This window comes from Metopolophium dirhodum, chromosome 1 (assembly GCF_019925205.1).
Source record: "Metopolophium dirhodum isolate CAU chromosome 1, ASM1992520v1, whole genome shotgun sequence".
NCBI lineage: Eukaryota > Metazoa > Arthropoda > Insecta > Hemiptera > Aphididae > Metopolophium > Metopolophium dirhodum.
The window spans coordinates 103,299,847-103,324,664 of record NC_083560.1 but is presented as its reverse complement, the minus strand read 5'-3'; the positions used below and the strand labels follow the sequence as shown (position 1 = coordinate 103,324,664).

The following is a 24,818-nucleotide window of genomic DNA, read 5'->3' as shown; positions in this document are numbered from 1 at the left end:
CGTCCTGTTCGTTATATTTTTTGGGGTGTAAGTGTTAGGTAATACAGTTAAATTTCGTTCAATTATCCAGCTAAATAATGTCGTTTTATATTCGTAGTTTGCTTGTTTTTTTTGAGTAGATACTATATATATATATTATTTCTATAGCAACGTATACACTATTGTGTATTTTATTTAGAACGCTAAGGCTCAAATAACGGTATGATAATATACATTTCCCTCCACCCCCATCCCATATCAAAATGTGCAAAAATTAAAAATAGTTTTGAAATTACGCGTTATTATGAACCGTTTTATTGTGTATACCTATATATACTAAACTTCTAAAAGTGCCTTAAGGTTTGTAACGGTGATGACAAAGTTTTTACAATGAAACATCGACGGCGTGGCGTGGTGATTTGTCGTAGATAGGTAATACATTTTAGAAATATAGTAATATATTATATATATATAACAGGTATAAGTACGATAGGTAAATACTATATATATATATTTATACTATACAGGTGTATACAGTATATACCTGTAAATGTAGACGACGAGTTAAAGCAGAACAATATTGCGGTGGACTGTGATTCTAACTTGGTTCATCTATGTATGGCAATGTATTATAATATTATATCAATGCTTGAAAAGTTCCTTTAAAAAAGGAATTAGTTCACGTTCACGGTAGTTCATCTTGTTAAAAAGGAACTAAATTATTTCTCGTTCCTGGCTTAAATAAAGGAACTCGTTCCTTTCCTAGTTCCTAAATAAAGAACATTTTTCGTTCATCAATAATTTTAAAATTGTCTTAGTATAATTTGTTGTTAGTAATAAATTGCTTAATTATATAGAAATTTTCTTTTTAAAATGTTTAATTTGTTTATTTCATACAAATTAAGACCGATAAGATAACCGTGACTAACTTGACATTTTGTGAACATTTTCAATATTATCATATATTGTCGTATATATAGGTTTAGTATAATAGCTCATTAGTTAGATTTTAAATAGGTAGGTACTTAATTCTGAAACTACATAAGTCTAGTAGGAATATTCTAACAACTCAATATTAAATAAGGAAAATACACTATATTACTGAGTATATAAAGTCTTTAACTCGGTATATACAGTGGTTTTTTTGAAACGAAGGTTTTAGTAACTTATTAATAATAATAAGTTAAATAAGTTATTATGTACCTACGTTCAAAACATAGACTTATAAACTAGGTAGGTAGTTCAAACTTCAAAATAATACTAAAATAATAATTAAGTGATATAAAAATACGGGGGAAGTATAGTCACTCTGTTATATAGAAAATCCGAGTATACCTACAGGCTACTGACCTTGACTATGTCATTGTCAGCGGCTTAGCGAACTTCATTAACTTATGAGCCACAATAATTTATATTAGTAATTACAAATACTTACATAAATAATTACGTATTTACTTAATGGTAACTGAGAATGATTGGCTTAGTCTTAGTGTGTACTTAATAAATTATTTACTATATGTGAAATGCCCCTATAGTCTCCAGGACACCCACCAACCTTTAAGCAGAGGCACGTGCCTCAAATAAAGTCCTTCGTCACGTCACTGGTCACTGTAATGATGTTTTAGAATAAATTCAACTAGAATTTACCATAGTCATTATGGTATACATTTTTTCTCGACAAAAAAAGCTTGAAAATGCATTACAATAGGTTCCTCATTTACCTAATTGTTCTTATTGGAATTAAAAATAATATATCACCAAGCCCATATACATCTTTTATAAGCGTTTGAAAATTAATATCATATTTTGAAGTAATTGGATTATATGAAAACAAAAACTAACGATTTTTCATAAAATGGTTCTAGTTATTTTGTTGTAATTAAATTAAACAAATATACTAAGGTAATAATTTTAGAGTTTTGGAACTTTTATTTTTTTAAATACTTCATATTTTTCCTTACACAATCATACTAAATAATATTTTCAAAATATTTAGACTATTTACCAATATGCAAAATAATTATGAATGTATAGTTCAAGATTTCTCATAGAATAAGTAATATATAAAATATATAAACAGTAATATGTCTTATAGCAATTTAAAAGTACCTATCCAACATACATTGGCATACATGATACATCCAAGTTTTTTTTTGGTTAGGTTAAATGGTAAGTATTTATTACTCTATTTCTCTCGTTTTTTTTTGAATCGGTACCTACAAATGTTAAACATTATTGTGCAATGGTTTATACAATTAAAAATGTAATATATAACTTTAAAGTAAAAAAAGGTGGGCAAGTGAGTGTCACTCTGCTGTACAGTAGGTTACAAATGGGTCGCTGTAATGGATAATGTTAAATTTGAATTCAATGATATAATATCATTTTATAAGAAAAACTATTCTGAGCAAAGATAGCCTATGATATTACTAAGTATATTTGATGATATTATTGTGAATAAAGTAATTTATATACAACCAGCTATTTACGTGGAACCTTGTTTTAAATTATTTTCAATCCTTAGATATAAAAGTTGAAAATTCAAAAATTTTTAACTACAAAATAATTATTAAATTTTGTCAAAATTTGAACTTAGTTGATTATAAAAAAAATTGTGCCTATGCATTTTTAATATTTTTCCACTGGAGCCTCGTATTAAATTTTCACGCTTTTTGGCCCAGCAGATAATACTTTATTGATAATCATAGAAAAAAAAAAAATAAAACAATTCAAATTTTAAATTGTCCGTAAACAGTTCAAAACGAGTCAAAATATTTTGAAACTTTTATTGAGTATAGGAATTGATAAAATAAACATTCAGTGAAATTTTCATGTATCTACGGTTATTTGTTTTTGAATTACAACAAAATAACAAAATCGCTACATGACAAATCGAGTGAATAACCAATATTGTAAAAATATGAATTTCAAACGCTCATAAAAATGTATTATTAAGGTAGTTAACCTCATGAGGAATCTTGTATTACACTTCCAAATCTTAGATTTAAAAAGAAAAATAGTTTGCAAATTTTCGTGAATTTAACGTATTTTGTCAATATTTAAACTTTAAATGCTTACAAAAAAAAAAAATTGTGACTATGGATTTTTAATATTTTTTATCCGTCTTTGAAACAATATATTAGGAGCCTTTTATTAAATTTTCAAACTTTTTTACCCAACAGATAAAATTTTATTGATATTCATAAAAAAAAAAATTTAAAAAAAGGTGAGTAAGTAGATGTCGCTCTGCTGTACAGTAGGTTACAAGTGGGTCACTGTAATGGATGGTGATAAATTTGAATTCAATGATATAATATCATTGTATAAGAAAAACGATTCTGAGCGAAATCGGTCAATCAGCCAATGATATTACCAAGTATATTTGATGATATTATTGTAAACAAAGTAATTTATATATAACCTATTTACGTGGAGCCTTGTTTTCAATTTTCAATCCTTAGCTATAAAAGTTGAACATTTTATAAATTTTTAACTAAAAAATAATTATTAAATTATAAATTTGATACATTTTGTCAAAAATTGAACTTTAAATGCTTATAAAAAAAAATTGTGCCTATGAATTTTTAATAATTTTATAAGTGCTATTAGAACAATATATCAGGAACCTTATATTAAATTTTCACTTTTTTTTACCCAACATATAAAATTTTATTGATATTTATAGAAAAAATAACTAAAAAAATTGAAAACTGACAATGTCCGTAAGCTCAAAAAGAGTCAAATTATTTTCAAAATTTTATCGTGTATAGAAAATGCTAATACAAACATTCAGTGAAATTTTCGAGTATCTATAAGTATCTATAGTATAGTATCTATACAGTCATATGTTTTTTAATTACAACAAAATAAGAAAATCGTTACATGAGATACCGAGTGAATATCAAATGTTGTAAAAATATGAATTTCAAACGAAATTCGATTGTTTTTATAATTTAATATAATTTAATTATAATAATATAATAATATACCTACCTATATATCATCAGTATCGCATATTATGAATGTTCAGATATTTATTGATCTTCGCCAACGACCATACCACGTTGAATACACCAGTTCTCGTCCGATCACTGAAGTTAAGCAACGTCGGGCGTAGTTAGTACTTGGATGGGTGACCGCTTGGGAACACTACGTGCCGTTGGCATACGTTTTTTTTTATTTCTCAATTCAAGTTTTTTAACAGTACAACATGCTTCAATATTTTGATTTTGTACTTTTTATAATATTATTACATTATATTTTGTTTCAGTGATAATATAGCCTATTAAATAATATTATTATAATTGAAAATTCTCAGAAAAACATTAATATTAATTTTATGTGGTCAACGAGTGTTTTTACTTGTGAATAAAGTTATTTATATATAACCTTGTTTTAAATTTTCAATCCCTAGCTATGAACATTTTATAAATTTTTAATTACAAAATAATTATTAAATTTTAAATTTGATAAATTTTGTCAAAATTCGAACTTTAAATGCTTATAAAAAAAAATTATGCGTGTGTATTTTTAATATTTTTCAACTGCTATTGTAACATTATATCAGGAGCCTTGCATTACATTTTCATGCTTTTTTACCCATCAAATAAAATTTTATTGATATTTTTAGAAAAAAAAACTAAAAAAATTGAAAACTGACTATGTCCGTAAACAGCTCAAAAAGAGTCAAATTATTTTCAAAATGTGATCGTGTATAGAAAATGCTAATATACACATTCAGTGAAATTTTCAAGTATCTACAGTCATACGCTTTTTAATTACAACAAAATAAGAAAATTGTTACATGAAAAATCGAGTGGATATCAAATGTTGTAAAAATATAAATTTCAGACGCTCATTAAAATTTAATTTGACTTTCTTGTAGACATTTTTTTTTGATAAAGGTAGACAAACTTATGGATAATCTTGTATTACATTTTAAAATCTCAGATTCAAAAAGAAAAATTTTTATGAATTCTCAACTCAAAATAATTTGCTAATTTTCGTGATTTTTCCGTATTTTGTCAAGATTTGAAGTTTAAATACTTATTAATAAAAAGTGTGACTAAGGATTTTTAATTTTTTTCATCCGCCTTTGAAACAATAACCTAGTAGCCTTCTATTATTTTTTCAAGCTTTTTTACCCAACAGATAAAATTTTATTGATATTTATAGAAAAAAAACTAAAAAAAGTGAAAACTGAAAATTTCCGTAAACAGCTCAAAATAAGTAAAAATGTTAATGTTAAAAAAACACACATCATTGCAAAATCAGTACATTCATCGTTCCACTCAGAATCTAAAATTAAAAATAAATTTTAGTTGAATGCCAAATATTTTTGATTTTATATTTTACAGTAGAATAATAGATATTAATAAACAATAGGTACTTACTAGGTCTAGGTCTAAACGACTTTACTCTATTATACATATTGGCTATTACTAGGTACGGCTGTAAGTACGTTTCTCAATTAGTTATTAGTTACATAGGTAAACGACATATATAATATTGTGTGCATTCAATGGACATTAAATCCCAATGTCTATTGTGCAGTGCAGAAAAATTGTATTTAAAATATTATGTGAACTGATCAACCGGAAGTCGAGATTACATAATATTATACTAAAAATGTATTCAATTTTTTGTCTGTATACGAGTATTACCTACCTATAATATTATGCTATAGGCTATAACTTATAAGGCTATTATAAAAGATTTTTTAGTTCAATATATTTAGTAATATAATTTAGCAATAATAGGATTGTGGAAGGAGGGCAGTTATCCTTGGGTGCCGGATTTGCACTCCTCGACTTCCACTCCTCGCTATATGCTCTCACCCTCTCATATGCGTAGAAATGACCATGGATATAATAATGATTTTGACTTGTCCTATTGTATTGTTGTGTACCTACATAATATAAATTAAATGATAGGTATAAGTTAAATTATATTATTATAAGTTAAAATATTCATTTAACGACACATACATAATTAATGATACATTTAATCATAAACTATTTGTACAATATTATTATAATAATTACTTATAACTTTATAAGTTATAATAATAGCTAGGAAATGATAAGTTTTATAATAATGTATTAATGTTATAAATACGTTGCAAACTTGCAACCTATACGGGCTACGAGTTATATCCTTATATAACATATTATATACATATTATATTATATCAACGGATGGATGCATATTATGCTTTGTAATGCAAGGCGGTCAACCGGGTAAAAAAAAAGAGAAGGACAAAAACCGCATACCGCTGGCGCGGCAAAAAACGCGAAAACCGTACAAAGCTGGTAGGTATAAACATATCCGCAGACGACCGACAGCGCGTGCGCAGTGGACAGTCTTACAGAATGCATCGTACGCACGTCCTGCCACAGTTTCCTGCGTCAGCTGCATAGACCTATAAAAGAACCTATTATAGGTCTATGGTCAGCTGCTGCAGTCGCTGCACTCTGCCGCGCTAACAACAGATCGAGTGCGTTCTTATCACTCATTCACTGGCCAAAACCTATTACAATATTACGATTGCGAAAACAATAATAATAAACTAAGCGGTTGTTATAATATTATAATATTATTCTGGTGTATCCGTTCCAAATATTGTAATTATTAATATAATATTATCACTGCGAACGGACGGTTTGCCAAAAACAAATATATAAATAAATAATAACAACGTCGTATTCTTATCGTTTCCACGATCGTATGCGTGTACCACCCCCCCGCCCGACCGACCTCGACGAAACCGTCGACGGTGGTTCGTACGATAATAATAATTGCCGTCGTCGTCATTTTCGAATCACTCTCGGCGACTTTTGTCCGCGTCGTCCGGCAGATGTGTTGGTATCTACGTACGTTTTATTAGGACGCGCCGCCCAGAAGGACGTTTGTCGTCGACTCGTCGTCGATGTCCGAACGCGGAAGCCGTATTTTATCGCTACTCGTAGATAGCAGAGAAAGTTCGTTGTTCATCGACCAATTCGACCGATAGGTACCTAATAAAGCATCGATATAATATAGTAGGTATTATGACTTGCGGGCCACCGCTCGGCGACCAAAGTTACCGACGGATATTCGGCTGGCCGTCGGTATTCGTCGCCGCACCGGGCACATTAAATAATATATCACACGTCGCATGAATATCGCTTTTTTGTTGTTGTTGTTGTTGTTGTCATTGCTATAATATTATATTATAATTGCGAGACGCGTATTTGGATTTAAACCTTATCAACTCAACGTAAGTACACCTACCTACAAGCTTAATTTTTGTTGCACTTTTTCTTTATTTTTTGTGCCTGTATCGTGGCTGCTCTCTGCGAATTCAATACAAATCACTAATTCATCACTGCTGTGATAACTAACACCAGCTCAGACTAACTCATGTTAGGTACCCACTATTAAAACTTTTCAATAGGTACATCCTTGTGCATTTTTATTTTTACACCTCATTTCCGACAAATTAAGTGTCTGCAATAAAAAACCCGTCCCACTGTTAACAAAAATTTACTTCTACATTTACCCAAATCATATAATATAGATAACCTACAGCCATGGGTGTAACTAGGATTTGGTTGTTGACCCCCTGTACTTAGATAGAGTACTTAAAATTCAAAGTTAAAAATAAGCGTGGAATCAGAGATTATTTAAACCTTTTTCTCCATCTGACATAAACAATACAGTTCTTAAATAAGACATTAACAACAACATGTTACGTATCGGCTAACAACTAATGAACCAAATATAATTTAATCACCGTCATCAATATACAGTCCAACCATATGGGTATTTAAAGATAATGACTTGCCTTTTGTAATATTTTAAGGCAAAACATAAAATAATTACCTACCTACTGTATTTCTATTTTTTTTTTTACTTAACTAGACTGTGCATCAAAAATTGGAATGACCGCAGCGCTAAATATTAGGTACCTATATAATTTATATTTAATATTAATATAGTTATATAGGTTGGTATAATAACTAATAAGTATGTTAAACTTTCTTATACTTTACATATACTTTATAGTAGATACACACAAATATAACTAGGTATGACAACTTAACTAATAAGTTGAATTTTATATATCCATAAAAAAATTAGGTGCCTTTTAGAAATATTACTTAAATCACATAAGTGTTTACAACTAATAATAATTAAACCAGTAACAAAATATATTATAACCCTGATTTTTGCGAAGAATTGGTCTAAATTCCATAAAAAGATTTTTAGGGAGACTAAATCAGCCCCCTCCACTTCATAAGTACCATGCCAATGCAGAGATATGTAAAAAATTAAAGTTCATTTCAAGGCTATATTTTTGAAAATAATCTATAGGTACCTACTACTTTTTATTAAAATATATTTTGTTTTGTTCATTCTAAAATATTACAGATTTTGCTTGGTTTGCATGCAATTCCCATTTTGATTATCATAAAATTACTATTTTCATATACATTTCATAAATAATTATTAAATTGTATATCAGATAAGACGTGTACATATGACAAGTGTTTTCCATTGAATGTCAATTAATACCTAGGCATATAAGTTGCTTATGAAACTTCACTTTCTAATTTGTTCGTTTAATTGTTACAACATTGAATTATTGCAGCAGTGTTTTTAAATACATAGCTTTGCAAGTACATTTTGAAATACATTATATTAATTCTCTTATTTTTGTTTCTATCAATTTATTAATTTTAAATTATATTAAGTTTGTAATAAATTAATTTTGTGAAAAATATTAAAATGTATTATAAAAGCTCTGTATTTCTAAACACTTTTCTAATATTTAGTTTTGTTATTAAAAATAGTACCCAATGTAAGTAAGAAATATTTCTTATCGACCCCTGGATCCTGATCTCAGAAAAAGACATTTGGTATTAAATAAAATAAACTAAACCAAACAAAAATAACAAAATATTTACAAAACATAAAAAAAAATACCTAATTTAATTTTAAGGCATTCCTTAATAATTATCTTTATTATTGATGCATTTTAAAATCAATTCTCATCTATTAAGTAAATAATTACTATAGTAATTAAAATATTTATATTAAATTAAACATTAAGTTTTAAAATAAAAATAAATAAATTTGATGAGCTTAACCTAGCTGATTCTGCCATTACAGTGTGCATTACGAAACTAGTCACTCGATTGAAGCGCACCTTATGGCCATTTCGATTGACTAGTTTCGTGACGCACACTGTAAATAACAGTTTATTGTTTTGTATATAAAACTGTTATTTTATAGATTTTTTAAAACCCTCATTCTTTAAAAATAACTATTTGTATTTATTCAATGGTGTATTATAATGATTTTCTCTATGGTAATTGTTTATACGGAACGAATCACAGCCACTCAGTTACTAGATACCTATTTCTTTTAATGAAAAATACAATAATAGAACATCATTAACTAGACATTGACTTTTACTCATTGTCCCTTTGTTTGCTGTCGTTTTATACTTCTATGGGTACTTAGTATTTATGAATTAATATGCATTTTTAACTAATCCTTTTGTATCAAAAATAATATAATTGTATAACTATTAAAAATCCAAAAAAAACAATAATAAATTAATGCTATTTACTAATTTATTCTTATTTGGTTTTCTCAAATATTTTATCATAATATGTTAAAGTTTATTTGTTGTCACTGATTTTTGACTAGGTAGTTAAAAAATTAAAAAACGACATTGCAACCTAACGCCATTTTAATAATTTTGTTTTAAAATTTTTATTTAACTACAATTTTTGATACATTTCAAACTTTTTAAATTGTTTTTTTTGATCTAGACATGTATGGATTGGAAGCAAATAATTCAAAAACATAGTCGTAAGATCTTGAATAGAATAAGTATGGACTTGATGTTGGAAGCTTATTTGACACACGAATCAAGTCTTATGGATTTAGAAGATATACCACAAACAGTTGATCCTGTATGGATACTAGGAAAAAAATATAGTACAATTATTGGTAATTAAAAGTTATACTTTATTATTTTTATTTTAAAAAATATCTAAAAAACCTTGGCTCTGAGAAATTGTAATATGTTTTTATTGGTATAATTTCTTGTTACAAAAAAGTAATATGATTAGTATCCACCTAAATAATTCTGAAAATATTTTTTTTTTATGAAATAATGCTATTTTTATAAATTATAATTATTATATTTAGCTTCAGGTCTTAGTAAACCTTGAAACATTGCGATTTACCTTTAAATAAGTACTTCATCAAATTGAGAATTCTTTTGGTTTCCTTCTACGTTAAATTTTTTATTATACATTAAATCTCTAAGAGGATGCGCCACTCGCATACATTGTCTCTGCTTTACACATAAGTTACAGCAAATCTAAGTATTGGATTCTTACTGGTTTATTTATACTTTACAGTTAATATTACAGTAAATTTATATATATATATATATTATAGACCTTACCTCTTGAATCATTTTTAAAACATGTTGTATATTTAGATTTTTAATGTACTTAATCCTTAAATATATATTTTTATTCATTATTAGTATTGAATAGACTAGTGTTTAATTACTGTTACTTTTCAGACATTATTCAAATGTTTATAGAAAAATGGCAAAAGTCCACTATGTTACTTTTTTTTGTCAAAATATTGGTTTTTATTTAAATGATGGGACTTATCATCTAAAATAAAATAATACACTTCACGATTAATTTATTAAAGCAAATGAAAGATGATTTTATAATCTTGGTGTCCTTTGTATTCTAAATATTTTATGGTTTATTAAACGAGAAGATTAGTTTGAAAAAATTACTTAAACAAATCATTAAAATGACCTAATATTGTTTAGTATTTATATAATATTATTATGTATACCTTTTTATTATGTGCAGATTTACAACAAATTCGGAATGATATTCAATCCAGATTATGGTTTACTTATCGGAAAGGTTTTGTTCAAATTGGCAATACAAATTTCACCTCTGACAGAGGTTGGGGATGTATGTTACGATGCGGACAGATGGTTATTGGGCAAGCTCTAATTTTTTTACATCTTGGTGAGTTATTGAAGTATTTAAGTGTAAATTTACATTCACAATATAAAATATCATAATATATTGGTTAAACTGTTTTCTGATTAAAAATAATCTAAATTAACACAAAATATGTTGTATGTAATTTACCTATTAGCTATTTAATATTTGGTTATGTACATTTAATATATTCTAAAATGTCTATTATAAGAGAATGTTGTACCCACATGTGTTGTTTCCATCTTACACACGTAAGGCATACCAAATTTTTGTTCACTAGTTTCAATAGTGTGATGTTAGTTTTTATATTAAAGTGAATAAAAAGTTATAAAATTTAATGGTATGGTTATTATCTAGGGCACGACGTAGACTTAAAATGATATTATTATTTTTTAGTAAGTTATGATCATATTAAAATGTACAGTTTCAAAAAGGTCATAACTGACTTAAAAATAATAATATCAATTAAAACCTATGTCGTCGTGCCCTAGATAATTATCTTGCCTTTAAATTGTATAATAGGTCAATTCACTTTAAGGGGATTCATTACTGTGATTTTCTGTTTTTGTCTAACACACGCGTGACATAGTATTTTAGACGTGTATTTTGCCAAACATTCCAATTGATCTATTGAAGCGATAAGAATTCTGAAAACAGATTTGAATTTGTCATCAAGTCTACTTGAAATCATCGTATACACATTTTTGATATTATCCCCCAAATTCCAGAAAACGTCATATTAAAAAAGAGTATTTTTGGAGAAGCTTCAATCAAAATGTTGGGAAAATTGATTTCAAATAGACTTGACGACAAATTCAAATCTGTTTTCAGAATTTTTATCACTTCATTAGATCAATTTATATGTTTGACAAAGAATCTGTCTAAAATCCTATGTCGCAAAAACAGAAAATCACAGTATTGAATCCCCTTAATATCAAAACTAACATCACACTATTGAAACTGGTGAACGAAAATTGGCTCGTTGTGTGTACCATATTTTAATATATTTTTTTATTAATGATACTAAATTAAAACTGTTTTTAATTTTGATATACGAATAAATAAAGAATTTAATTTATATAATATATTAAACATTAATATATGTTTTTAAATGACATACATTTTTTAATATTTACTTATAAATGTATTTGGAAAAATTTTTTAGGAAGAGATTGGCGCTGGGACCCAGATAAGAGGGATATAGATTACTTAAAAATTCTAAGAATGTTTGAAGACAAGCGATCTGCACCCTATTCAATTCATCAGATAGCTCTTATGGGCGTATCTCATGGTAAGCAAGTTGGCGAGTGGTTTGGTCCAAACACAATAGCTCAAGTATTAAAGTGAGTACTTGTTTGGATATCAAAATACATGGCTTAACAAATTATATAATATGTATATTATTATTGTATAGAAAATTAGCCACTATGGATGAATTGAGCTCTCTTGTTTTTCATGTAGCATTAGACAACACACTAGTCATTAATGAAGTCAGTGAGTACACAATATTTATATTAACAATTTTGTTTTCTAGTTGATAATACATTATTTTTTTTTTAACAGTACTTAATTATTTATTTTTTATAGAAAAATTATGTACTGTGATGGAACAAACTAACTCTAGTAAACAAATTTGGAAACCTTTGGTACTAGTGATTCCACTACGATTAGGAATAAGTGCAATTAACCCTGCTTATGTTCAAGGTGTTAAAGTGAGTAATAGTACATTTATTAAATTAGTTAACTAGGAAACACAAATGTTGCCCACTGAACATATTTTGTCGCCTAGTTGACTGTATTTTTAAAGACTTGGGAGATACAATTTTTGAAAACAGATTTTTACACTACCTGAGTAAAAATAATAATTAAGTAATGAATAAATTTGTAGGTAGGAAATATTTTTTTATTTTCATATTATCGATACTATATACAAAATGCATTTATTATTGTAGAATATGAAAAAATAAGTTGTACTATTTGCAAGGCTGGGCAAGTTAATGATTTTTTTTAACTCAGTTAAGTTAAGTTAATATGCACCAATAACAAAAAGTTAAAAGTTAAAAGTTAATTTAATTTTAGGTTAACTCAGTTAAGTTAAAAGTTGATACACATTTTTTTTTAACTTTTTATTTAACTTATTTTAATATTTTTTTACGCTTATTTTATTTTCTTACAAACCCTGAAACCCAAAACTAATTTTTGGACTGTGACTATAACAAATGTTTATACTCTATACAGTATATTATTGAACTTCATTGAAGTTATTACATACTTAGTAAAATACTAAAATATAACATATAATTTAAAGAAAAAGATAATAAATAAGTTGAAATAGTTGGATAATTATATAATATTTTATTATTTCAGCATACACATTTTAGTCATATAGATATAGTTAAACTATAAATTTAAACTAAATAGGTAACATTAATCTTTATACTAAAAAATAATTTTTCTTTATTTTGTTAAATCAAATTAAATTTTTACTTTTGCATAACAATATGTTGATAGTTGAAAAACAATTCATTCAAAGTTATAATAAATATATACTAGAATATACAATATTATAATAATAATTAAATCCGTTATTTAACTTCATTGAACTTTAAGAGGAGGGTCATTTCAAAATTGTTATCAGCTATCGATGCTTTCCTCTTCTCGAACAACTGTCCCCCAGCACTGAACAAGCGTTCTACATGCGCAGATGATGGAACTGCAGTATTAAACTCTAAATATGGCTTTTTGAGTATTTGTGGTAAATCAATAACATTTTTTATATTACTATTTGTAAAATAATCATTTATGATAGTTTTAATATCATTATCATCATTTGATATTACAGTTTCATTGAAACTAAAAAAATCTTCCTCAGCATTGTCACCAGAAGAAGTATCAATATTTTGAAAAGTTGAACTTGTTACATTACTTTCTTGTGAATTTTCAACACTTTGTTCACTAACATATCCATATAATGCTTCTTTAATATCATTTCTCTTATCTGGATCTGCTCAGTGAAGTTTAAACTTGGGTATTAAACAAGCTGCCAATTGACATGATTGAGATTCAGTATATCTTTGAAATCTATAAAATATAATAGCAATTTACAAAATAATAATACACTAAAAGTAAATTTTTTTTGCATAATTAGATAACATATTTCAATACTTAAATATTTTGGAGTCATGAATGGATATTATATATTTCATATTCACAATTAAAATTAATTACCTCTTATCTGTACCTTTCTTTAATGCATTAACTAGCGGTCTACAAAAAGATAAATTGTTCATCTCGCTTAATGATTTATTTATTACACTTATTGTGGGGAGCAGGTACCCTAATGACACATGTTTATCTCCCTGCAGTTTATCCAAGGCCTGAGCTATAGGCTTCATAACCTAATATTATTTGGAAAACAATAAAATTCATGTTATAAAAATGATATTGTAATAACTATATACAAATTATTAAATTAATAGACTAAATTTGTCATTTCTTTGCAATATTCATTTAAAAATGCAACTTCACGAGGTTTTGAAATAATTGGCAACTGAAGCTCAATACAGATCATTTCAATTTTTTCTATATGATTCACAACACATTTTATGGCGTCATAGTAATAATTCCACCTAGATATACAATAAAATAATAATACAATTAAGACAATTATTTGTACATCTTTAATTTTTAAATACTTTTGTTCAAAACAAAAAATTCTAATTTATAAATAATAAGTAATAACCTTGTTGAATTAGGTGTAATAAGATATCGACCTAGGTATTTTTTTATTTGGTCAGCACAAAGCGTTGACTGATTTTGTTTGTTAAAAAGTTTTTGACACTTTCCAAACACTCTCTTACTCATAAGTCTATATTTAACATCCTTTTCAGCTTCACGTATATCGTTCACAGCAATCAAATTTAAGGTGTGGGCTGCACACCTTTGATGGGGAGGCAATGAGAAATCTAAAGACTTCTATGTTTGATGATTCCAAAACATCTGTTAATTCTATCATTTCAATGTTTGTTGGATCAATATCCGTTTCTACTGTTTCTGTGGCATCAATTTCATTAACCGTATGATCAGTTTCAGTTTCATTTTCATTACTGAACACTCTAAAGTATAAATTTACATAAACAATTCATTACTTTAATAGTTTAATCTATAGGTAGTTGAAAACTATTTAGAATACATTATTCTATTAGTTTATAACTGTAGCAATGTACTTTATACACATATACACAAATATAATGTCAAATATAAAACATCAATATTATTTTATTTAAAAAAAATAATTAATTAATTCCAACTGACTCAAATAATACATTTTGAACTGTAGTGATATATTTAATATTATAACCTATAGTATGTGTTATGTAGGTACTTTATTTGAAATGCAAAAAGTCTAGAGAAATAACAATATACATACCTAAAAGCCTTTACGAAATTCGCAGCATTGTCTGTAACGACAAGGGTTGTTTTATTTTGAATATTAAATTCATTAAGCACCTTATCAATGCATTCAGCAATGTTATCATATGAATGATGCCCGATCATGCGTCTGCATGCAAGGGCTTTAGAATTGCGCTCCAGTGTGCTAGGCTCAATCCAATGCACCGTAAAGCCAATATATGATCTATGACCAGAAATTAAATAAAAATAATAATATTAACATCATTATATTTTAATATTATGTGCATGATAATATAATTTAATTCATTATTAAATATACCTATGAAATATACTCCAACAGTCTGCAGTTATACAAACATAATTAATATTTACAAAATCATCCTTCATTTGTTGTATCATCTGGTTATACATGGACCCCACATTGCGCATTAGGGTTCTTCTCGAGACTGGAACTTTGTTTGATGTTATTTGACAACACTTAATAAAAGCTGGATGTTCAATTAAAGAATACGGAGATACAGTACTAATTATGAGCTGTAAATTAGCATTGTCAAATTCAGCTTGACTTAAATTTTTTTGAACGAACTTTGCCTACTTCACAAAGTTTTAGCTGCTTTTTTGATTCTTGAACAGAAAAATCTTCATTTGATCTTTTTTTGGTGCAAATATTGAATGCATTTAAATGATTGTGATGTACAAGCTGAAAAATATATTATTTATTATTCATTAGTAATATTTAAATGTCCTGTTGGCTGTTAGCATATTTTATTTTAGTTTTAATTTTAGCTCTAAATGTATTTACAATTTTTTCTTGTGTTCTATTAAATTTCATCTATTATAACAATACTTAAACAAAAATGCAAAAGTATTATTTATTTTTATAACTAGGTAAACAAATTTAAAGTGTAATTACCCTATTCTTATAAATTTCATATACACTTATTCAATTTAAGTACCTATCGGCTGTAATTATTAATTAATGATTATTTAACAACTAAATATTTTTATAATTTATGAATACTTAACGTACTTTAATATGTGTTCTTAAATTTGAGTTGGATGTTTAGGAAGTAGAAATCTTTTTATTTTTCGGTTTGCATAAAATGCACTTGAAATATACATTTGGCCCATTATCTTTGCTTTCTAATTGTTCAAAGTAATCGTTTAAGAATGGCCATCGTAATGTTATTTCCGTTTCAGTCATGACAAAAATCTGAAAGACATTAAATAATAAGATATAATTCAAAATAATTAACCAACTATTTCCACTTCAATATTAGTTGTTACTTACCCCTTATGCAAATGCCTTTATATTGATTTAAATTGTTGGATATGATGAGTAAGTATTTTTAATTATTATATTTTAATAAATTATAAACGTGCATACTGTTTGTGACATTCGTGTACAACCAAAAGTTCACAACTGAACACTGATAAAATTTGAGGCCCACATCACACAAAATCATAATATCGATAACTGGTTTTTGTTTATTTTTAGGCTTGTTGGATTTATATTTTTTTCCCGAAATGACGACTTCGGTTATCGATAACAATAATATACCCATAAGGGTATAACCATAAATCATAATATCATATAGTCATAATGGGATTATATTATTATGTCTATATTTTTATTGTTACTTGATATAATTAATTAATTTAATAATAATATAAAACCTTTTATTATAAAATATTTTCTGATGTATCACTATACAGGGTGTTTCTTTAGAGTACAGAGTGATTGGAAAAATATAAAATTTTTAAAAATTAACTTATCTTATTCTGTAAAATGAAAATCAACTCGTTGATTTCACGTTAATTAAAAAATAAATTTAATAAGTTAATAGTTAAGTTAATGAATATCCAAAAGTAACTAGTTAAGTTAAAAAGTTAAGATAAAATTAACTTTTTAACTTAACTTTAACTTATTAACTCGTTAATGCCCAGGCTTGACTATTTGTTATACATTTATAATGATAAGCGTAAAAAATCCAATAATGCAGGGCATGAAAATTTTGGAAAATTAGTTGTAAGCAGTAACCGGTTTTAGAGTTTTTATTGGAAGTGGTTTTAATTCTTCAAGATTACCGGTAACCACTTTGAAACGGTTTTTTCCATTCATGTTTTTCTGTAACATTTTAGTTTTTACTTTAATTTACACAAAACAAATATCCACTTTATACAATTGTTCAGAGAAAGCTAAATTAAATAATAAATACCTGTATGGATGAAATTACCCATTACCATTGATTGGAAAAGTGTTAACCAACATAAATAAGTAATAATCATGTACTATATAAAAATCTGTGCCTAGTATCTATGATCCATACTCATTATCTTATAAAAAAAACAATTAATCAAAAAAATAGTCAATAAAACAAAATTTTCAAAAAGCAAAAAAAATATAAAATTATAAAATAATGGTAATTTTTTGATATTTCCAGTTTTGTTGAATTGACCGGTTTTGAAAAAAAAAAAGGTTACAGCTACTCGTTACCCTTTAATTCAATTTGGCGGTTTTCGGTAATTGTTAATCGCTTCTTAAATTTAAAATGTATAAACCGAGAACTGGTTACCAGATCCAAAAAAGGTCATGGTAACCAGTTTCCATTAAAAAGTTACTATAGCTAATTACTATTAATATTAAGTAGGAACTTAATGTGTTACTATTGCAGTCATTTTAATTTAAGTTAATTAGACTTTATTTTTAATGTTTATAATACATAATATTATAAGTATTGTTTATGACGAAAGCCCTGCACTTGATGACCTAAAAATCTTTAATAAATGCACACAAAAAAAATGTTAAAATGACAAACATTAAAAAAATAACAACAAAAATACCAAAAATGACTTTATAATCATTTAACGGTTTTAAAAATTTACGCTTTACAAAATGTACGTTTTATACAATTTATGTATCATAAATCGTAATTATTATAGGTGCTATCTCTTTAAAAATTTGTATTCTCGAAGGATAGTTTATAATTTATTTGTTTCTGAGGTTCATACATCAATGCTTAAATATTTATCACTACTGGATCACCTTTTTTATTCCCTGGACGAATAGATTTGCAATACTGAAGGGAAGTAAATGATTTAAAAAAATCATGTGATAAGTATTCAACAGTATAGGGACTTTTAGTACAGGCACTTTTGCATATAGATACATAATCTGCTGGTACATTAATTTTTTTATTTCTAATTTTTCGTTCTATCGTAGAATGCATACTGTTGACCTCCATTTGAGTGTGACCACGTTGAAGAAATTTTTGTAAGATTGTGACACCACTTAGGATAGATAAATTTAGTAGGCCATTTGCTAATGTTGAGTTGCGATTTTGATATGTACACCCATCACTGAATAGTATAATATTAACATTGTTTTCTTTTGCTACTTCAATAAAAAATTTTTGAAGAAAGTATACTATGATTGTAGTGAATTCATTGGCAGATAAACCACCTTCAGACTCATTCCATAAGAAACAGTAACCTAATTTTTTTTTTTATATCATAAATAGTGAAGTTGTGAACAATTAATTTTGTTTTGTAGTAAAGCGATGACACATTAGATTTAGGACAAAGAAGTACTGATTGCAAGTCCATTGTAAACACCTCATTAATGGACAACTTATCATTTTCTTTTTCCTGTCTTGCTTCATTCTTCATCTGATTATGTATTTCTTTCTCCTCTATACTAAGGTTACCTGTCTGAAAAGCGGTGCATATATCATATGCATCTTTTTTTGGCTGAAAAAGTGAAATATTTTTTTCCTCTAATAGATTATCAAATGCTGCACTACTCATTGGCTTAGTATTTCTCGACTGACAAAAATCTGAACAATAAAAATCATATAAACTTTTCTTAGTTAGCCAATTGGGTTCTAGATATAGTTTAGAGGAACTAGACCTACAGTAATGGCTTTCCATTTTTAGTAGTGAATCCAAAAACGCATGTAGTAATCATTTTCTCTCAGATACATTATTTGCTTCAATAACATTAGTAAAATTAACACTGTCTAAATCGTTGTCAATAATATCATTATTAGAAATGACATTTTTATTGCAGACCAAATGTCTAACTATTTTGTCACTAATACCTAATGTGTTTAAAAACGTAGTTTTGCAAATTCTAATTCTTTTGTTATTTGCTAGTAAATAGTATTCAATAGACGAGTTTCTTCTTGATTGAATTTCCAAAGTTCTTTTTCGTGAAGTTGCTGTTACAGTTGTGTAGTTGGTTACGAATTGTGTTTTTGCATTTTTATCTAAGTCCCAGTATAACTTAAATACTTCATGTCTTTGATCATTTGTGAATTCACCACATTTCAATTTTGAATTATCTTCATTTTTAAATTTACAATTGCATGGTTCTTTCATAGTTTTAGCAGATCGTTTTATTTCATAATTCCATTTACCATCTATCAAATTTTTGCCATTATATGCTTTCCCTTTTAATTTATTATGTATTATGTATTATGTAGAATAATATTATAATATTTTATTGATATGGAGATACAACTTTTTCATGATCTCATCATATATTGGAGATACGACGATTTCTAATTATCAATTTTATGGAGGATAATATTATGAAATCGGAAATTTGATTGTATCAACAGACGCAGTTTTTTTTTCTTTATTTTATTAGTAAATAATCCCAAAATGACAAAAAATGGAGATACGACTTTTGCAAATTAGGTCGACATTATGTAATAATTATGAAAAATCGAAATCTGAATATTGATTGTAAAATTCTGTTGAATATGGATAAATGTAATAATTATTAGGTACTATTGGTAGTGATTAATTTAACTAGTAACTTTTCATACTAACATATTGTTAATAATTTGGTTCCATTAATAGTGTTTTCAATTTGATTAAATTGTGTTTATAATTTAATTTTTGGCGAATTAAAACCTTTTACTTTTAAAAAAATTGTCTATTATGATCATATAATCATAAATGTTAGCTTAAAAGATGTGCCTTTGCATTCTATAACCATTTTAGTTAAAAAGGGAAAATTGAAAAAATACGATTTTGAACCTTTTCATTCTATACCCAGGATATATAAATTTAATATGAATTTTAGTAAAAAATAATAATATATTATATTATTTAAAATCCATTGGCAACTTAATTTTAAAATGACTAAAATGGTTTTGGTTGAAACGGTAAAGGTTGATTTTGGGTGAAACGGGTCACGCCCATTTCCTTTTAACCGCTCGCCTGTTCTTGTAATTTATTTAATATTACATTTTCCTTGAAATTATACATCTTATCAAATAATTTATAACTCATTTTTATTTACTTTTACAATTTACTTCTTATATCCTATAGTATTAATATTTATTTTATAATAATTATGAGAGGCAAATATGAAATAGTTCTATTATACCTACTATAATAAATTTAATATTTATTTTGAGAAAATACTTTTTGTTGCCCAGTAAAAATTCCTTAAAAAATGCACTGGTGAGTAATGTTTTGATATTTTATTACTATGATGTTTCTGAATTATGATAACAGATAGATTGTATTTTTCAATTTTAAATGTCAGATGTATATTTTTGATTTAATTTATAACTTATGAAGTTTAATTTTTTAGTTTATTTGGTTAGTGAACTTAAATGAAATTAGATTTTGCCAATGTATACCAAAATGTATGGGACATTACTTATATATGTGTTATTTTCTAAAATATAGATCAATGTATACTGTAGTTCCATATATTTTATGTATTGATATCTACACGGTTTAATGTAAGTTATAATTCTAATAAAAATCATCAATAATTATTAATTTAATTTATAGTGTAAAAAATATAATTGTTAATCAAAATTAATATTTTTATAATTTTATTGTGATTTTGCCATTTTGGCAAATTTAACAATTATTTAAATTTTAAGGACAATTGTTATGTTTTTGTTTCAGATGTGTTTCACTTTCCCACAATCATTGGGTGTGATTGGTGGAAGACCTAACCACGCTCTATATTTTATAGGTTTCGTAGGTACATAAATCATTTTTAATGGATCGATAAATTTGTTAACTATTAGTTTTTTTTTTAGCTGATTTCAGCTGTTATATAATATAGAGTTTTATTATAATATCAGTTTCATTTGGTTATTGTAAATTAGGCAATGATGTAATATTTTTGGATCCACACACAACACAGCAAATAGGAATGCTGCCGAACAAAGATATAGAAACCGAACATAAAATTGATCATTCGTATCACTGTCAACAAATTAACAGACTACCAATCCTCAACATGGACCCATCACTTGCCGCCGTAAGTGATCTTTTGCTTTTACTGTCATAATCATGCTTATTGCCTAAAAAAACCTTTAAATACATAAAAAAAATGGAATAACTTCTTTGTTAACAACCACTGGGTCTCTGCTCAAAATAATCAACACTCTAAAAACAATTTTCTAAATAATTTCCTAACTACCAAGTGCCAACCCTACCCTAAAGTAGAATTAGTACAATTAAATAAGAAACATAGTGTAATAACTAGGGAACAAATTTTGATGTTCTAAAAAACAAGAAAAATACCTTAAAAAATACGATTTATTGCACTCATATTAGGAATTATTTTTAAAAAATGCTCTTAAAATTATTTTTAATGTTGAAAATTTGTTTTGTTAAGGATTAATAATTATTATATGATTTCTTGTTCTTACTAATTATTCATCTTCTCTTATCTTTTTTTTAGCTCCAGAATTATTTCCAGAAATTTAATTATACAAACCGTATTATAGGTGGTGACGGCGTCATATTTATTTAATCGTCAAAAACATAACAAATAATAAAAATAGAAGTACGACAAGGCAAAATAAATAATATTTTATTTCATTTTTTTAGAATGAATTTTTACTAAATTTTTACAAAAATTTATCCATTCTTAAGACATATTATATATAAATGACTCAAAAACATTAAAATACAAAATAAGTTACATTTTTTAATTTTTCAATATATTAAATTAACTTTGTGCTTGAAAAGCAATGTTTTTGGACATTCAGATAAAAATTCAATTTTATTTCAAATCCGTTCTCTAGTAGTAAATTAGTTATCAATCATTTTTAAGTTAACATTTGATTGTATTTTTTCTTTGAGATTTTTGGATGGAAAGAAATTTTTTCTTTTAGGATTTTGCAATGTCTAAAAGCCTAAAATGTCTTATTTTTACTATGGTATATCACACTTTATCTATAGTACAGATTAAGTTGTTTCATTGTATTACAATAAAATAAGGTTTGTTACACAGATTAGCATAGAACACAAGTGTCAAGTTACAACTTTCTTCGACAAGAATTAGAGCTGCAAACTTAACTATCTTATATAATATACTCTAATAATGTGTGATGTTTTATGTGTTTTATTTTAGTGTTTCATGTGCCAGACTGAAAACGATTTTAATGCACTGTGTCATGAGCTAAAAGTACATTTGGTGCAGTCTGATCAATCGCCATCTCAACCACTAATCACTATATGTGATGAACGGCCATCCGATTGGACATTAGACACTTCTGGAACTCTGTCCACGTCGTCTGAAAATGTTGCTGTGTCATTATCGGGTAAGTCACATCCTAAAAAATATGCTTGTTCCAGAAAATTAAAAGTTGTAGGTTAAGTTGTTTGCATTCATATTATGTATTTAAATATTTTTTAATTATGAGATGGTGGTGATTTTCTTGATCACTGAAGGTGGTTAATATTGTTGATGCAGTCATCTGCTGTTAAATTGTATATTGAAATACTTAAATTAAATTTTTGTTTTTTTGCAGACTTGGAACTGAGTGACAAAAAATTTCTAACTGATTCAGACGATGATTTTGAACTATTGTGATATATATGAACTAAAAGGATTCTTCATAATTCTCAACATTCGTATTTATATATGGCATACATACATTTATGCATAAAAATAATATATAAAATAAAATGATTTATACACTTTTGAAGAGATAATGTTTAGTACTATTCCTGATTGGTGCCACAGTGAATATGTTTTGATTGCCCTTCCAATTAATGTTTTATTATTATTATTATTATTATTATTTTATTATCATTATCATAATCATAATTATTATTAATTTATTATTAGTTTCAGTTATGTTTTATGTTATAATATATCATTTTTGTTTAAATATTTATGTTGTTACAACACACGAATTTGTAAAAAGTGAAATATAATTTACTAATCAATTACCTATCAAACTCATTAAAACATCAACACTGGCAAATCTTTATTTAACGATATTTAAATGATCGATTATCATTGATTTTGTTGTTTAATTTTCATATGATTTATATAGGAAACTATTTCAGCTTTAAAGTTCTTAATGTTAAACTAGTCTGTTATATTAAATTTCTCATATATATGTATACTTAACTATACAAAAGAAAACGAAACAAATTGTTTCCTATACACATTAAGTATGGTAAACTTATTATTTTGTCCCAAATAACCTAATTTTATTATATTTATGTTATATGTTTGGTTAGTATACGATCAATCATTGTTTAACTTGGCTGCTGTATAGCAATAAATAATTGCAATAAAATATGTTAATAACAATTGTTGAATTGTGTAATACAAATAAATAATTTTTAACTTGTAAATGTATATGAAAAGAAACCAAATTAAAATAAATATATTTTATTTATTCTTTGTATATATTTTCATTTATTAAAACCTAAAAATTATGTATTTTGGAATTTATGTATAAATAATAATAATTTAGGCTTTACAGTTATATTGGAGATACAACAGTGTTTTATATTGGATATTTTTATGAAATATTAAATTAAATAGATACATATTCAAATTGTTTTTTTCGTAGGATAAACTTTGTGGTATTTGTAACTTTATTGTAGATTTTGATTAAAGATATGTTTAAGTACAAAACCAGTGGTGACATGATGAAAGTAATGACATTACCTTGTTTGGAAAACATTACATATTTTCATTTGAATTCTTCCTATGTAACGAAAATAATATAATGGAAATTACTTTTGATAGCTGATACCTATAATATAACGTGTTACTGTTAACTTGCTTCGAGTATTGCAAATAAAAACAAAAAATATATAATAATAATAATAATGTGGCCACATGGGTAATGAGCTTATAAATAAACATGTATGTTTAATTTTAATTGGCCACAATTCAGTTTTTGATGGTTTAAACCAAATGTCAACTTCCACCGTAAATTACAAAAAAAGTTAATTAAATAAAATATATTTTTAACTAACTAACTTCAGTTAAAATACACAGAACGTTTCCTATGAACAAGTCGCGTGTACTAGTGTTCTATGTTTTTTAGGTAACTTATTATAATTAAACATTTTTTTTTTGATATGTTTTCAAATTATACC

At 26.3% G+C, this 24,818-nt stretch overlaps 1 protein-coding gene, 1 non-coding gene and 1 pseudogene across 4 annotated transcripts; 2 read left to right on the top strand and 1 right to left on the bottom strand.

The window, feature by feature from the left end:
- The first annotated feature begins 4,025 nt into the window (after positions 1-4,025).
- Positions 4,026-4,144, top strand: LOC132937586 (5S ribosomal RNA). Its single transcript, XR_009663710.1, has one exon. It is a non-coding gene; the product is annotated as a 5S ribosomal RNA (ribosomal RNA).
- A 2,259-nt stretch (positions 4,145-6,403) lies between these two features.
- Positions 6,404-24,106, top strand: LOC132934799 (cysteine protease ATG4B-like). 3 transcript variants are annotated; one of them, XM_061001162.1, is made up of 10 exons: positions 6,404-7,019; positions 9,801-9,981; positions 10,875-11,039; positions 12,181-12,358; positions 12,430-12,509; positions 12,603-12,727; positions 21,363-21,441; positions 21,569-21,723; positions 22,825-23,014; positions 23,225-24,106. In XM_061001162.1, exons 2-10 carry the CDS (start codon positions 9,807-9,809, stop codon positions 23,284-23,286), a joined length of 1,209 nt encoding a protein of 402 aa, XP_060857145.1. In that variant the 5' UTR covers positions 6,404-7,019; positions 9,801-9,806; the 3' UTR covers positions 23,287-24,106. The 3 variants fall into 3 exon arrangements, with proteins under 3 accessions (XP_060857145.1, XP_060857144.1, XP_060857143.1); XM_061001161.1 differs by having other exon boundaries at positions 6,405-6,991; XM_061001160.1 differs by having other exon boundaries at positions 6,407-7,237.
- LOC132934801 (uncharacterized) lies at positions 13,396-17,625 on the bottom strand (annotated as a pseudogene).
- Positions 24,107-24,818: the final 712 nt, after the last annotated feature.